Source organism: Parastagonospora nodorum (genome assembly GCF_000146915.1).
Source record: "Parastagonospora nodorum SN15 chromosome Unknown scaffold_25, whole genome shotgun sequence".
NCBI lineage: Eukaryota > Fungi > Ascomycota > Dothideomycetes > Pleosporales > Phaeosphaeriaceae > Parastagonospora > Parastagonospora nodorum.
In genome coordinates, this window is record NW_001884573.1 from 172200 (window position 1) to 187928 (window position 15729).

At 50.6% G+C, this 15729-nt stretch overlaps 7 protein-coding genes across 7 annotated transcripts; 5 read left to right on the plus strand and 2 right to left on the minus strand.

Annotated features, from left to right (window-relative positions):
• Positions 1-1376: 1376 nt before the first annotated feature.
• SNOG_13100 (hypothetical protein) lies at positions 1377-2971 on the plus strand (the record flags this gene model as incomplete). The annotated part of the gene is made up of 5 exons (XM_001803263.1): positions 1377-1535; positions 1589-1696; positions 1745-2344; positions 2393-2709; positions 2767-2971. The coding sequence occupies 5 exons, from the start codon at positions 1377-1379 to the stop codon at positions 2969-2971; spliced, it is 1389 nt and encodes a 462-aa protein (XP_001803315.1).
• Positions 2972-3002: 31 nt separating this feature from the next.
• On the minus strand, positions 3003-5645 carry SNOG_13101 (hypothetical protein; the record flags this gene model as incomplete). Its single annotated transcript, XM_001803264.1, has 1 exon — positions 3003-5645. One exon carries the CDS (start codon positions 5643-5645, stop codon positions 3003-3005), a length of 2643 nt encoding a protein of 880 aa, XP_001803316.1.
• An 851-nt stretch (positions 5646-6496) lies between these two features.
• SNOG_13102 (hypothetical protein) lies at positions 6497-7657 on the plus strand (the record flags this gene model as incomplete). The annotated part of the gene is made up of 2 exons (XM_001803265.1): positions 6497-6755; positions 6819-7657. The coding sequence occupies 2 exons, from the start codon at positions 6497-6499 to the stop codon at positions 7655-7657; spliced, it is 1098 nt and encodes a 365-aa protein (XP_001803317.1).
• Positions 7658-7839: 182 nt separating this feature from the next.
• SNOG_13103 (hypothetical protein) lies at positions 7840-9660 on the minus strand (the record flags this gene model as incomplete). Its single annotated transcript, XM_001803266.1, has 1 exon — positions 7840-9660. One exon carries the CDS (start codon positions 9658-9660, stop codon positions 7840-7842), a length of 1821 nt encoding a protein of 606 aa, XP_001803318.1.
• Positions 9661-11092: 1432 nt separating this feature from the next.
• On the plus strand, positions 11093-11649 carry SNOG_13104 (hypothetical protein; the record flags this gene model as incomplete). Its single annotated transcript, XM_001803267.1, has 2 exons — positions 11093-11295; positions 11421-11649. The coding sequence occupies 2 exons, from the start codon at positions 11093-11095 to the stop codon at positions 11647-11649; spliced, it is 432 nt and encodes a 143-aa protein (XP_001803319.1).
• Positions 11650-11697: 48 nt separating this feature from the next.
• Positions 11698-12139, plus strand: SNOG_13105 (hypothetical protein; the record flags this gene model as incomplete). The annotated part of the gene is made up of 2 exons (XM_001803268.1): positions 11698-11713; positions 11742-12139. The coding sequence occupies 2 exons, from the start codon at positions 11698-11700 to the stop codon at positions 12137-12139; spliced, it is 414 nt and encodes a 137-aa protein (XP_001803320.1).
• A 799-nt stretch (positions 12140-12938) lies between these two features.
• SNOG_13106 (hypothetical protein) lies at positions 12939-13546 on the plus strand (the record flags this gene model as incomplete). Its single annotated transcript, XM_001803269.1, has 2 exons — positions 12939-13496; positions 13517-13546. 2 exons carry the CDS (start codon positions 12939-12941, stop codon positions 13544-13546), a joined length of 588 nt encoding a protein of 195 aa, XP_001803321.1.
• Between the last annotated feature and the right edge of the window lie 2183 nt (positions 13547-15729).

Genomic DNA, 15729 nt, shown 5'->3' on the forward strand with positions numbered 1-15729 from the left:
GGCAGAAATTGGGCAGAACGGGAGCAAAATGGCGAACCAACCACCAAGAAACGAAGGTCTTGGCGGCGCATTAAGTTAGACTCCTTCTTTCTTAAGGAAAGCGTAAACGGAGGCCTTGACCGCCTCCCTTCTCGTGATAGCGGGCTTGACGGAGCAGGCTCACGTGAGCACTATATCTCTTTATGCAAAACAGCCAGCGAAACTGGCGCAACCAAACGGGCCCTTATACTCTTTAGCGAAAGCGGAGAAAACTCGCCTTTGGGCGATCTGCGAAGCGCAGCAGATGAACCACTGAGGTACTAAATGAGGCTCACTTCATGTGTAAGTCGATTTCTTATAATATCAACAATGTTACTTCGAATTCACGTTGGTGAGCACGGCCGTCGATCCCCCGAGTTAGTCGATGCGCCTAGAGGGGCCTACAAAATCTCTGGGTCAATCGAGCTTATCAGCCAGGCAACGCTGTTTATAGCGGGAAAATGCTCCTCGAGAAATAAGGCACAGGCAAAACATGTTGCGCATATGATCGAAGAAGAACAGCTATTCGGTGCTGTTTGCAAATTGACATTAGCATCTTCCTGCACAATTGAAGGAACACGAAGCATCGGCCGTGAACCAGTGATATTCTCGGACATGTTGGTAGGCGTTCATCTCTATGATTATAATGACGTACGGCGACGCACCTTCATCATGACCGGAAGCCGCCAACTGCACAACAGGCTCGTTCCCATGAGATGTCCCAGTGACTTAGACCTAGATACAATATAGCGTTGAATCAAGTACTGTGGTTGGAGATCAAAAGGTCCGCCAGGCTGGCCAGTACTTCTAGATGCAAGTCACTCCACATGTGTACTTTGGTAGCGAAGTGGGGTGTCGCGGTCAAGCTGACTGTGCATAGGGCAACGCCCACGAGATAGCGGAAAACAGGAAAAGAGACATTGGAGCAAAGCGATGTGAGGAGTGTCTTTTCAACTGGCAGACGCATTCGTTATACCAACAAGGTGCACTTACTTTCCGCTCCTATCACAGAAAGATGATTACCTGGTACGTGTCTCCTATGAGAGCTTTGAGATTGTTGTCGGGCCCACTTACAGCTTTCTCATGTCAAAGTTGAATCAGGTACTTTATTGCAAGAACGAAAATGTCCGTGCGTGTAAATCGACAATGTGTCGTGTGGGCGATGTGGCGAGCCAGAAGGGGACGAAAGAGTCACCTACGGCATTAATAAGCCGGCCAGTCTCTTATCTCCGCACTAAGTAAGCCCCGCTCATGTGCATCACGACATCGACATTACACCTGCATACTCGCAACACCATATGTCGAGCTGTTTGCTCTGTAAACTGTTGTCGCTAACTACTAATTTATGAGTTAATACGATGACTGAACTCCTCGATCTCTGCTACGACGTCCTCATTCGAATCTTGGAAGAGATCAATGCCGAGGACCTTGCATGTGTAGCACAGACATCATCAGGATTCAACAAATTCATCAAAGAGAACACCAGGCTGCATAAGTCGCATTACTTACGCAACTTTGTGAGACTCTTGTGGGTTTGCAGCAGACAGGATTCAGGCTGATATATGTGTAGGACGATCCACGGCGCAGGCCGACAGATCCGGAACCCGACTGGGTGCCAGAACTTCAGAAACTCGTCCGATGTCAAAAGATCTTGGAGTCTGCTAACAACGATCTGAAGGTATGATCAATGAAAAATCAAGTAACAATGAAGCTGATTGCTCGCCAGCGTGACGAGTTCGAATTCGTTGGCGAGACTGTGAACGAATTGATTGCCACCGCGTCAAAGGACCGGTTCGGCAACTCAGCCAACCAAGACAAGATCGAACAATTATTCCTACACATTTCGCAAAATCATAATGCATTCATGTGTCGATCATCGTTATATTCGCGAGCAGGAAATGAATTGCAGAAGCCTGCGAACAACGAGGAGGGGCGGCAACTAAGTGCCAAATTGCACTGCCTTTACGGCATCCCGGCATCGACGACTGGGAACCGCGTTCTGTCAACACATCCTTTTGCAAGGGCAAAAGTATACGACTTGAGAAACTACACCGATCATACCAAGTGGGGTCCATATCGTGATGATGGGAGTATGAGGGTCGATTGGGAGATGATTGAGAGTCTGATGATCATCTTGAGTTATAATGCCGGTTTGTGCTGTAGGAGATACCTACCGAGATTTTCCCCGCCCTGGAAGAACGTACTCGAAGGCGTGGTGCCGGAACGCGCAAAAGTCATGCCAGAGTACTCAACGAAGCTGTTATACGAGCCAGATGTTCCACTGATGTTAAAGGATCCGTACAATGTATCAGGAATCTGGTCACGAGTATGTCAAACGCAGACTTCGATGGGAAGACCGCTGACACAGTCATAGATTGTGTGTTTCTTAGACTACAATGACCTTTTCGCCTTCAATTTCAGCGAAGACGCGCTGCGACACCCATCCGATCAACCGCGAGATCCTCTAGTCACTGACGAAGCAATCCGGCACATCATGATGGATTTGCAAGTAACAGAAGTCAAACCTGCCGGTCGTTTCGACAACCCGGACCTACCAGTCGTCCATTTCAGCGGCAAGTCAAGATCTGTCGACGCAGCGTGGGATCCAAATGCAAACTCCAAAATCAGAGGATCTGTACGATTGACACCTGAGGGTGAAGTGCGATGGGAAACTATCTCTGTGTTTTACGGGTAAGCAAAGTTCTTCCACAATTATCATGATGGCTGAGTATTACTGACTTGTGACAGCGGAGAGGAGCGATGGCGTAGCGAAGGCATTCAAGTCGGCGGTGTACGGTCACAAAGAGGAGTCATTGGCACGTGGTTCGACAAAGACCTCGATCCGCATGGTCCCGCTGGTCCGACTGCGTTCTGGAAGATATGTGACAGGACTGTTGATGATGAGGATGAGAGTGATTCGGAGGAAGAGCATATGGAGCATTGGCATGGATAATGTATACGCTACCGACGTTCAAGAAGTAGAATTACATTCCAATGTATAACCATTTCAACTCATGCGCTGTACACCCTTTCACCACGACTTCTTTCGACTCGTGTGGCATCAGGTCGAAACCGTTATCGCTCAACTTCATTCCCTTTTTCTCTCGAAACACGAAGCCTTTGATTGGCTTAGCCGCCATGAGTATTACCTTCGAATCGTCATCATGGCACCGTACGTCCAGTTGCCGGTCGTCAAAATTCAGATACTTGATCGGGTCTGGCCAAGCGGTATCGCTGGCCACGCATACTCCGTCGATACAGAGCAGCACCTGGACGACATATGGATCTGTTGTAGCTATATTGAATGACTCGTTCGCTCCCTGTACTTTCTCGGCAACAAGGACATGGTCCTTCAGAAACTCAGTCGTACCGTTCGAGGCGATGAGCATATCCTGCTTCGACAATGTTCGAATCGTTTCACCCGTCCGGACGGAAAAGCATTTGACAGCGATCTCTCCTTTCAGCTCTTCTCTCGTGCCATTAGTGATCCACACATCAAATTCTCCATTCCGCCAGAGGTTCTGCATATCGATATGGCCAGTATCGCGCTGCCACAACTCATCCGCAGGTCGCATTGTCCATGGCCTGAATTTGCGCTGCACGCTAATCGTCACTGGCTTCATAGCTCTTTTGATCGCATAGTACGCTGGCTTCGGTACAAGATCGTAGTCGACGACTGCCCAAGAGATAGTCGGCCAGCAATCATTCAATTGCCATACCAGCACTCCGCCACACTTTCGGTTCTTCGGAGTACCCCATTGTCGACGCCAGCCTTTGTAGGCCCATGACATCGCATCTGCTTGCATCACTTGTGTGAGGTGCGTAAAGCCTTCAAGATCATGGCGCATGCGAAAGTTCTCCGGGACGTAGGACATAAACCTGCGCTCGTGGCCGACAGCTTTGTTCCGAAATTCCATAGTCATGGATCCTGGTGCACGTTCTTGTCTTTGGGTGATGCATTTTTCGAGTGTGGAAACATGCGGGTAAGCTTCGATGCCGAACTCGGATACAAAGCGGCCGCCCATGTCGGGTAGACGTTGGTATGGTTCCGCGGTACCGTTCCATACGTTCCATTGATGAATATCACCAACAGTTGGATCGACGTTGAGTGTCATGGACTCACCGTTGCCAAAGGGCGAGCTAGGATGGTACGGTATGCTTGGGCATTCATCCTGGATGACATTTGGCAGCAAGTGCTCGTAAATATACCGCGCAGGGAAGTCGGTTTGCAGCCACGCCTCTGTGTCCTTGTTCTTGAAGTCGTATTCCAACCCGTAGCGCTCGACAATCTGATAGTCCTCGTTGTTGCCCGCCCAAATGACCAGACTTGGATGATGGCGTAGTCTACGCACATTCTGTCTTGCTTCTTGTTCCACGCTTGCCAGGTATTCTGGGTAAGCTGGATAGCTAGCACAAGCAAACATGAAGTCTTGCCAAATCATAATGCCCAGTTCATCCGCTGCTTCGTAGAGTGCATCAGCTTCGTATATGCCACCGCCCCATACACGAAGCATATTCTGATTGCCCTCAGCCGCAAGCTGTACCCAGGACCTGTAGTTCTCATCACTGATGCGTGTAAGGAAAGAGTCGACTGGGATCCAGCAAGAACCGCCGGTGAAGATGTCGACGTTGTTGATGCGGAAGTAGAAAGACGTTCCATCGGAGTCAGGTTCTTGAACCAGCTTCACCTTCCGAAATCCGAAGGTATGAGAGCAGCCATGGAGGTTGGTTGCGCCTGGGCCTCTCCCGCGTGCTTCGGCGCGTACGCTGTACAGTGCTTGAGAGCCATATCCACGAGGCCACCACAGTGCAATATTGTCCAGCTCGAAGCTTGCGCTGACAGTGACTGACATTTCACTCTCGGGTGAGTTGATGTATTTGCTAGCAATCTCTGTGTTCGTGCCCTTTTCGAGGATAGTGAACATAACACCATTGACAGGCCCAAGGCAAGAGATACTCGCAGTCAAATGTGCTGACTTGAGATCTGCAGACAGCTCGTAGTATAATGAAAGCTCTTTGATTTCGCAAACGAAGGTCTCCAACCAGATCGGCTTCCATGGTCCGTAGCTCATAAGTATTGGACCCCAATCCCAGCCCCACTGATACTGTGCTTTGCGGACAGGCCCCCGCGAGATCTCGGTCTGATGGACGATGAAACGGTGGTTGTTGTGCTCTTTGACAAGCTCGAGACCTTTCTTGCGTGCAGACTCGAAGACGATCTCAAGAGTGTTGCTTTGAAGCCGTAGTTTTTCGGTGACGTCGATATAATGCTCTATGAACATATTGTCGGAAACCAAGATTTGTTCATCGTTGAGATAAACTGAAGCAAAAGTATCTAACCCCTCAAGCTTGAGACGCGTGACCGTGCCAGGCTTTTCGTAACTCGCTGGCGCGGCAAATGTCGAGCGATACGTCCATGTTTGATCGCCGACCCAGCGGACAGATAATTCGTTGAGATCTTGAAATGGATCTGATATCTTTTCATTCTTAAGCAGATCGCGGTATATTTCCGTGGGCAAGTCATTTGCTGGAAGATATTCGTCCGTGGAGTCCCGGCCGCCCTGCTTGAACGTCCAGTTCGAGTCTAGAGACGTCGAAGTGAATGCAAAATTGTCGGGATGTGTCATATTAGTAGAAATTGGTTGTTCTATATTATGATCTCTAGGCCACGTTGAAGGTCGCGCGCTGGGAGTGCTTCGAATGCTTGCGACGTTGCGGTCTGTTCAGGCGGCTATGGGCGTTGACGTTTGCGCGGACTAAGGAGTTGGAACTCGAGTATTAGGTATGGTAATCATTAGGCGTATAGACGACGAATCCGGCGACACGGGGAGGTGGGTTGACCGCGGGCAGAAAGCGGCGTCTGTGGGCCGGGACCGTGGATCTTGTTCTTGGCGGTAACTAGTACGACGAGAACCAATCGCCTTCAGCATCCATGGATTCAATGTTGGCTCGTTTCGTCGCTCGCATGGGTCTATGGGTTGCCCCGCGTCTGGCCCTTGCGCACCCGTCTCGGTCACATACTTGAATATTCTACATATTAATCTCCTTCGCCAATAAATTGGCATTACTCTACGACCGTCGCGCGAAGCAAAACGCCGTTCCACCTATTCGCATATATTAGTACCCTGAGCTGTTCTTCCTTTGTGATATTTTGCTGCAGCGACGATGCCCAACAGTCCATGCTGGGGCTGTCGATGGCGGCGAGTTCGATGTGACTCTCAGCAGCCGGCATGTAACAAGTGCACGCGCAAAGGCCTGCCCTGTCCTGGATATGGCAACACCAAACCTCTGAAATGGCGTCATCGTATCGTCCAACTTGACCAGCAACAAGTCGTCTTGCAGCCGCGGCTACCATCTGCGGATGCAATGGCTAGCAAAGACCTCCCCATACATCTGGCTCATAACGTCATGTCATACTGTCGGTCATTATAGTCTCATCGTTCTATGGCAACACTGATGGTGCGAGGTAGACAACGCAATGATCGTACCGGATCTCTCACCTTGCGGAACCTCTGTCCATCGCATTACTGTAGAAGATTGGGCGTCTGTTGGAGAACTGCCGAAGCATCTATACGTCTGCATGGTATCCTTACACAGGGTCGTCAAGTGCCTTGGAAACGAGGATGAGAACCGAGCGCTTATCCTGAACCATCAAGCGTATGCGGCCCGCAGACTCTACCAAATGATCATAGATGTAGCCCATCCACGTCTGGATACTCGACTCGTAGAAGCAGCGTGTATGTTCCTGTGCCTGGATATTCAGCAAAGCGCTTACGGAGCCTGGCGAACTCATCTAAAAGGCGCAAAAGCGCTCATCGGCTCGTGGGAAGAAGATATGCAAGGGCGTGATGACTTTGTTAGGTTTGTCATTAGTGTGATCGACATCTACGGGGCTACCATGACACCCTCCAAGCTCCTACTAGAGGACACATTGGCTGAGCATCTGCTTTACCTGAGGATCGTGGGAAGTCTCCAAGTCGACGTTTTGAGCACACTCACACCCATCCCGCTGGAAATCCTAAAGGCCACTATTGCAATCAATTCTCACAGGGCAGCAGTAACTGATCAGCATAGAATTTCTGATCAGCAACGCTACCAGCATCTCCCGTCTCTCAATGCGATCCTCGCCTCTCTTCGACAATTCGATTCTTATCGATGGGCATATGGGTTGCCATCACATTATGTGCTTGAGGCCGAAAATTGGGCATTGTTCGCGACTTGTTATCAATCTGCAACCACGCTTTATCTGTTTCAAAGCTGTAGCCCAACCGCCGATTGCAGTACTGGGGACGAACTGCATAACAACACTCGAAGAGGTACATATCACATTTTGGTCAAATCCATAACGGAACTCTTCGGGCGAAGGCTACAAGGCTGCACTCATTACAAGTATGTCTTATGGCCAATGGTCATTTGCGGCATTGAGTCGGCCGCTCGTGGGGAGCGTAACGATCTGAAGTTTCTATGTTCTTCCTTGGAGACGACTACGCTTGATCTCGGCACTCTTAGTATGCGGGAAGCAGCGGAGTTTCTCGAGAATGTTTGGGCTGCTTGTGGACTGAGACGAAGCCATCTTATGGACTGTGTTGCTATTGACTGGGACGAAACCTTCAAACTTGCGCCGATATTTCTAATATAAATTATAAGCCCGCTACGCATAACACAGCACTTCAGTATCTACAATGTTTTTCTCATGAAGTCTCGTGCAAATTGAAAATCTGATTCTATGATTCTGTCCATCCATGTGCAAACCGCTCCATGATCGAGATAAGCTCAGGGCGCTGACTGCGCTACATGAACCAATCTCGACATTGATACGACCTACTCCCACCATATTGCATCCGTCTGGCGGAGGGTGTTCGATCCGCAGTGGATCTCTCCTCCTCCGACGTGATGGCTCAAAAAGTCGTCGACGAATCCTACACTCATTCCAGCCCTTGCGTAAGCCGCTTCCACCGCTCGCTCAAGCACATCCGACCCGTTCACCACAGGACCCCAGGGCTTCGGGCTGAAATATTGGCTCCCGATGACGATCCCGTTGATTGCAGCAGGGGAGAAAGCCACTAGCAGCTTTTCATTCGCCGGAATGGTGGCGAAGCGCGATGGCAGTCCATCCGGGGACCCAAATCCGCTGCCGAAATTACTTTCCTGGAATAGCGTAGGCACGTAAATGATGTCCTCAGCCATTAATGGTATTTCTGCTAACAGCGTCTGTAGATTTGCGTCAATATGGCGTTGCGCGTAGTTGTTCGCCTCAACGAATGTTGCATTAGAAAGAAGTTGGTTGATTGTACCGTTCTTATCTGGCACTGACGCTCCTGTGTCGCCCGGGAAACTGATTGCACGGATTCCGCCGTGTCCGTCAGTCTGAAGCTTCCTCAGCATATTCATTCCCGATACTGTATCCGCTATAGCGATCGTGAAGCCCAATTCATTATCGTATGGCAAAAATTGTACGAATTCGTCAACGTGCCCGATCAGCAGCCAGCCTGTCTCAAGTAGAAGTGGCGACTGTAGCTGCTGATCATGGAGGAAGTCCAAAACTGCAGCTGCGGGTTTCTCTTCAAAGTGCTTGCCCATGATGATGCGTCCAACGGGGTAGCTCTCGCCACTCTTCGAAGTGTAAGGGGGGATTGTCTCCAGATTGCCGAAGCTGTTGATCTCCCTGTGGCCAAACCCAGATCCTGTGCCAGCTGAGGGTTGAAAGCCTCCAACACCTGGCCCGCGAAGTTGCTCGAACACCTGACGGCCTCCTGTACGGGTCGATTGTGCCGAGCGGAGGATAACACGGATTGCGATTGGTCCATTAGGCCCCGGCATACTGGCGTAACCCGGTTCAATGAAGTCTTGCGCCCAAATATCATCAGACTGATTGAAAAGTATCAGCTGATTTGCAATTCCAGCAGTCTGACGAGCAGCCTCTATTTGGCGAACAAAATTCTGTTGGTCAGGATTCGTGGAGTTTGAATCGGTAGCGATAATCGTCTCTACCTTCTGCAGATGGTGGTGGATCAGGACTGGAGCCATCTTCATCGCAACACTGTCGCTGGACTGGTCGAGATCGTTGAAGACATCGAAGCGAATAACCACCGACCCATCCCACACGGACGCATTTGTTACAAGTTCGCGGCCATCGATTCCAAGGGTGATTCCAGCGCGCAATTGGGTAGCATTGAATTGGAATTCTTGGTCGACCAGACGCCATGATGTAGTTGAGTTCTTGTCTTCCGGATTATCTAGAACAAACAGTCGAACTCGTTCGTACGCTGCTTGTGGCGTGGCGTAGATGCGAGCAGCCACATCGTCCGAAACATTCATGGGTACAGTGCGAAGAGGTGCAACGTATTCGGGGGCCAGGAGTAGATGCCCAGAAGCGTCGTTACAGGCAGCTAGCTCATCGTTGCTCAATGGATTGCCAACTTTGTCTGTGTTGGCGCAACGCAGGTACTTGTCACCGATGTTGGGAAGGAAGATAGCTTCAAGCTCAGCGTTCCAAGCAGTCTTATTGCTGCGGTCTGAAGAGCCTACCACGTCGACAATCCCATCACGATTGGTGTCCGCGCGGAGATCCGGTGACCATGTTGCGGCCGAGGCTGCCTGAAAGGCGAAGCCAGAGAATAAGAGACAAGATGCGGGTTTCATGGTGAATAAAGAATCGGTACTCGCAAGATGACCACGAGCTGGATGATATTCTCTGCTCTGGCTGCCATGACCTGTATTTATTCGCATGAGCTTTCGATGTCGGCCCGCTATACGCGCAGCCAAGCAACTGCGCCAGGTAACCTCCTTTCACTCCACGGTTTTCCTATCGCCGGCTTCCTTCTGCAGTAAGAGGCAAAACTACAGCAAGTGGGTCACTAGACAGGGTGTTGAACATGGTTTAGACAAGGAGCAAAATTACACTGCCTGACTCTTTGAACAAATGAGAAGACGGTATTCTACTTACTAAAATGCACAAAAGTCTGGGCTTCAAATTCCCTCACCTCAAATGGCTGTTCTGAGCGCTGAGCTGAGCCACCGCTATGACCACAGTATACGCGCCATGTGCCGCCCCACTGCCATCATCTTGGCCACAAAACTAGCCTGATCGGGATGTGCGCTATCCTGGATAAGCTAGCCACCACACATTCCGGGCCACCCGTAGTTCTCAGCCACCAAAACCACCATATGCTACATCTTAACGCGTAATTGCTTTCCTCTACTACACCTAATATGGCTCATCGCGAGGTAAAAAATAATTGACGGTCCTGATAAGTACAACGCAGGGTTTTCACGAGCCTGCGCGCAGCTGCGCGCGCGTATAGGATCCTGCATTCAACACTTCAGGATCGCGCGTTTGGCATCAGTCCACACGCAGTAGCTTACGCAGCGCAAATGGTGTATGCGAGGCGGTTTGCAGAGATATCGACATTGATATGGAGCTCGCAACACATTCCGCATTTCTATAACTGACCGTTGTCGTACTTCATGTCTTCACGTCGCAAGAAGCTAGCGGTGTTGATTAAAGACACTATGGAATGGCAACTCTTATCTGAGGATTTTTGCTTGAGTTATTTCTCAGCTAGGCATCAGCTCCTTGAAGGATTGTGTCGAGACAGACGCAGTGTATAAAAGTCCAGAGGAAGGAGCATAATGATTGTACCACACTGAACTTCCATCGAATACTCTTTGAGACCTGCAGAGATTTCCGACACCTCTAAAAGTCTCAGCGCCATCGTTCTTGTTGCACCTGTTTGCATGTTCAGTTACCGTGAGCGCCGTCTTTACCGATTTCTTGACACACACCACCAATTCACTTGCTCAAAGGGTCTAAGCGTTGTAGAGGCCAGCGTTGAGAATCTACAAACCGCCCTCAGCAACGGGCGGATCAATTCTGTTCAATTGATTGCCAAGCACATTATCCGCGTGGCGCGTTTTGATCGTCGAGGGCCTTGTTCAAATGCTCTGGTTGTCCTCAACAGCAACGTTTTCGATCATGCCCAATCTTCCGACGACTTCCGCGATATCAAAGGATCAGTCGGATCCGCCTTAGAAGGCTTGCCCGGAACACTGAAGCTCAGATGGCTGGACTGACATGTGCATCTGGATCCCCAGCTTCCAGAACCTGACTGCGAAAGAGGATGCCTTCACTGTTGGACGGCTTCGTTCTTATGGTGGCCTTTTACTCGGCAAGACCAATATTCCTCCTATGGCTAATGGGGCCATGCCGCGCGGCCTATACGGTCGAGCCGAAAATCTCTACAACAAGGCATATTTGACAGCAGCATTCGCGCCAAGGTCTCCCAACTGTGCCGGAAGCTCTACATCTGCGAGCTTTGCCGTATTTGCTATGGCTTAAGAAAATGTTTCTTCGGGTCTTTCCCTGCGTCTAACAATGGTCTTGTTGCATATGCATCATCAAGAGGCGTACTTTCCGTGCGCGGCAACTGGCCTTTGTTCTCAGACGCAGGCATTGTGGATCATTACGCCCGAACGCTCCGGGACTTGCTGCATGTCTTGGATGTTATCGTTGCAGATGATGAAAGTGTTGAGTCTGACTTCCAGAAAGGTCAGCCCTGGGTCCAATTACCAGCCGCTAGCTCCGTTCGACAGCCTTCGACAAGTAATTGTGCTCCGCGGAAAGCGCACTGATGTCCCCAAGATGTTCATTTGCTAGCATGACGCTGCGGCGTAGCCTACATGGGCCAGTTCAGAGGTATGTGCCCTCTGGAACACCACGAGAGCTGCACTAGAGTCCCTTGGCGCCATCGTGAAAGAATTGGGATTCACTCTCGTGACCAGCTATGAAATTCCTGGCGTGCCTGGTTGGAATACCTCGTATCCACTTCCGGGCTCGATCAATGGCACCATCCTGTTTTCAACATTCGACACATGGCCATGTAGCCACGACAACCTGATCAGGATGATCAACGATTCAATTGTATCTGGCATCACGCGATTGAGCAAAGATGACCCCACTCTTAGACCCCCGAAATTACCCAATACTCTACCAGACCGCTATGGCAATTCACTTGATGAAACACCATCTACATACTCGGGCTTGTTTGACCTCATTGCAACCCGCAATGGCACATCCATCTACAATATACCCGGCTTAGAACCAACCTCAAGCAATGCTTAGAAGATTGGATAGGCTCATTTAATCTCGACTTAGTCGTCTGGCCCTCTGCTGGTGACGTGGGCTCCGTGGACGCAGATACGAACAAAACAGCCGTGGAGCTTGCCTAGCGCAACGATATCTTCTTCTCAAACGGCAACTACGCGATTAGGGCTTTTGGCGTGCCCACCGTCAGCGTCAACATAGGTCTTATGAGCAAGAAGCAGGGGCCTGTTGGTCTTACTTTTTCTGGCAGGGTTTACAATGATAATAAGTTGCTGAGCTATGAGTGTGCTTTGGAGCAGGGACATACCCAGTGTGCTGCTTCGGCTTTAACACCCAAGTTACCGATGGACAATGTACCGCAACGATTTAATCACACGCTTGTTGGCACGAAGCCTTCGTGTCTTGGAAATGTTACTTTAGCGAAACTCTGCGGCGATGTGGTGACGATACTATAGGTAGCCCGCAGTCCATGAGAGCTCAACCAGATTCGATATTGAGCTCGTGAAAGGGTGTCACTGACCAACGAATGTTTACATGTCACACTTTGATGTTAGCCGCTCGCAGCTGCATGTTTATACACGTCTTGAATCGCATGGTCACATGAAAGCGGACTTCTATCACCTCTGACCCTCACTGTATCTCCTATGGTCTTCACTCACCTCCCTCTAGTCCAAGCTCTGTTCACACTATGTGAAAAGCGGTCGTCCTACGTGCATAAGCAGACCTCTTCTCTCCCATCACACCAACTCTCAAACCACGCCAATTCTTTAACCACTCCATAAATCATCAGATCAAACTTCTGCATTGCTTCTTCTTCATGATCGTCATGCTCGGCAGCTTGCTCGCCCTGGTCTCTGGCGATTGCAAGCCGAAGCCGGCCCCAGATGAGATATTCGACATCTTCTACAAGCCGAGTGATAAATGGGATTTGGATACTTCTACTGGCACGCATGGTTGCGAGATTGCCGTGCCCTTTGACAAGCCTCGCATCCACCCATGCCCAGGCAACAATGGCTTCAACGTCTGGAACTTTAATGCGTACAACCCAGACAACTTCAACGAAACTATAGCCTGGTCATACCTCCTTGGAGTTGGGAACGCTTATCCATTCCAAGGTGGTACAGCAGGATTCATTTGGGTGAATGTGGAAATTAGCTTTGCTAATGGCTTCTGGCTCCGGGCCAAAATGGAAAACGGCCGGCCTCCGGGCGAGACGGGTCACGCAAACATTTCAACTTCAGGTGCCGGTTCTACAGCTCGTTGGGGCATAATCCCATTGGGGTGGAACATCACCAAAAATGGCGAGATTCACACCCATCGTGAAGAGCATGGGAAGTATCAATTGGGCCTCACTGGAACCATGGACATGAAGGCAGTAAGTACCTGGGGCGAAAGATCTTCGATGCCCAAGCCAAACCCGCGTGAGAGAGTTTACGTGGAGCGCGACGGCAAGTTGCAGGCCAGGGACATGATCTCAGGGAGGAAATGCCTATGCCATCAGTCGAGTACATCACAGTCTGATATCTCGTGAACGGTCGAGTGAAATACCATAGGCTCAGACAAGAGAGCAAAATACAAATGGACCAACTATGGAGTATTTTGAATCACAGACTTCGGGAAATGAGTGCCTTGCAGTATGCTACACGCCATCTGATACTCCGGCTTGGCTGACCATGTCTACTTATTCTGCACACATCTTGATCATACTTGCATCTTCGGTCGCATGAAGCAGGAGCTGCAGACTCGTGCCATGATATTAGAATACACCACAGTCTCCGTCACAGCATCACTATCCCCAGACAGAACCCCGCGCCTGTATTTTCTCGCAGTATACAACATGCCATATCATCATCACTGAATATACATCCCCTCCAACCACACTGCACCACATCATAACCTCGACTTCTATGCCGGTCCTCTCTCCAAGTCCTTTGGCCCCAACATCTGCAGAAAGCTACTAAACGTATTCACTTCCCCCAACACATGCCAAACAAGCCACCAAACGCAATTACTTCCCGCATCCCATTCACCCGCCCCCTCCACCCGCGAACACTCTAGAAAAGCCATGCGCAGCTGCACCCCCCTCTGCACGTGCGGGTGCGGGCATATCCGCACTGCATGTGCGGATAATGTAATTTTCAAAAGAGCCCCCCAAAAAAAAAGAGTTGAACAGCTCCACACACCTTGCACACAATGCCGTGGAGATGAGTAAGTAGTGAAATGATATTACACTTTGCGATACATGCAGGTCCATCACAGGTGCGTTTACAGACAAAAAGCCTGAAAACGTTTCGAACGTCAAGGTACGGGCGCGGACCCTCACGCCCCTGCATTTCTTTTACTCCGCGGATGGCCTTCCTACACATATACCAAGACACTTACATATCCCATCTCGGGGTTAATATCAGAAAAGATGGATTACCCAACCAACCAGATTGCCGGTCGTGGAAAGAAATGCGCGAGGCGCATGATCCGGACCCCAGTGTTAAGACCATGGATGGCGAAGAACATCCACATGTGTGTTCCCTCTCTCGTGCGTCGTGTGGGCGTCGTGGAAGCGGGATGGGATTCCGCGTACCGTCCAAGGCGTAAGTCAGCACATGCATTTGCCTTTCTTAGCCGTGATGCCCGTTTTGAGCTTCGAGCGTGGAAGCGGGACAGGAACCGCATACACATACTTACGCCTTGTCGTCCGCGGGGGTGGATAAAGGAAGCTCGGCGTCTGCAGGGCTGCATACGTGTACGTCGAAACCTCATCACCACCATGTGATGTGATGCGTCGCGAACCGTCATCCCACGTCAGCAACGCGACCCGTGAGGATTTCAGGACGCGCCGCACCGTCCGCATCTCATGTCAGCATTCTATCTGCCGACATCACATGCACACGCCTCGAAACACCGCCCCAGATGCTGCGGACCGGTAAGCTGAGCATCTGGGGTAGGTTGCGCGGAGTGTGGTGCTGATCCCAGAAACCGGTATGGTATGTGGAGGGGCGCAAGGAGTTGGGCGCCCCGGCATACCAAATGCGCCGTCCTTCTGTACTTATGTCGGCCTGATAGGATATACACGGCGCAGGTGGCGCAGAAGTAAGGCGTTCTTATAAATGAACACGTTCGGTCGCACAGCAGATGATGGCATACTTTTCGATCACGCACCTATCCTGCTGTGCCTCGCGTATGCTTTACCCGCGAATAGAAGCGAGGTGAAGCGCCCCAAGCCTGTGTATGCTTTTATCCTGATACTATGCCAGTGCAAATTGCCGTGCTATTGGTGAATACCGGCCCGCGGAAAGAAATGCTAGCCTTGCCGACGAAGTGAGAGTTCTCGGGCCGTGTGATGTGATGAGGCGCAGATACCGTTCGGTTTACTTTCTACTGTGAGTGCGGGCGTAACGCGGGATACCTTGCACAAGCGCGCCAACGCATTACGTTTCGTGGGATGCTACGGTAGTATCGCTATCGACTCTTCGAGCCATGAGGGTAGTGGTGAGACTCGAGGAGTTGACCGTGGGCTCGGGATTGAGGCATCCAGCTGGCGAGCATCTGGAGCGACGAGGCGGTGAACAGCGCGAGACCGCAATATCGACGAGTCCATCCGTACGCCGATG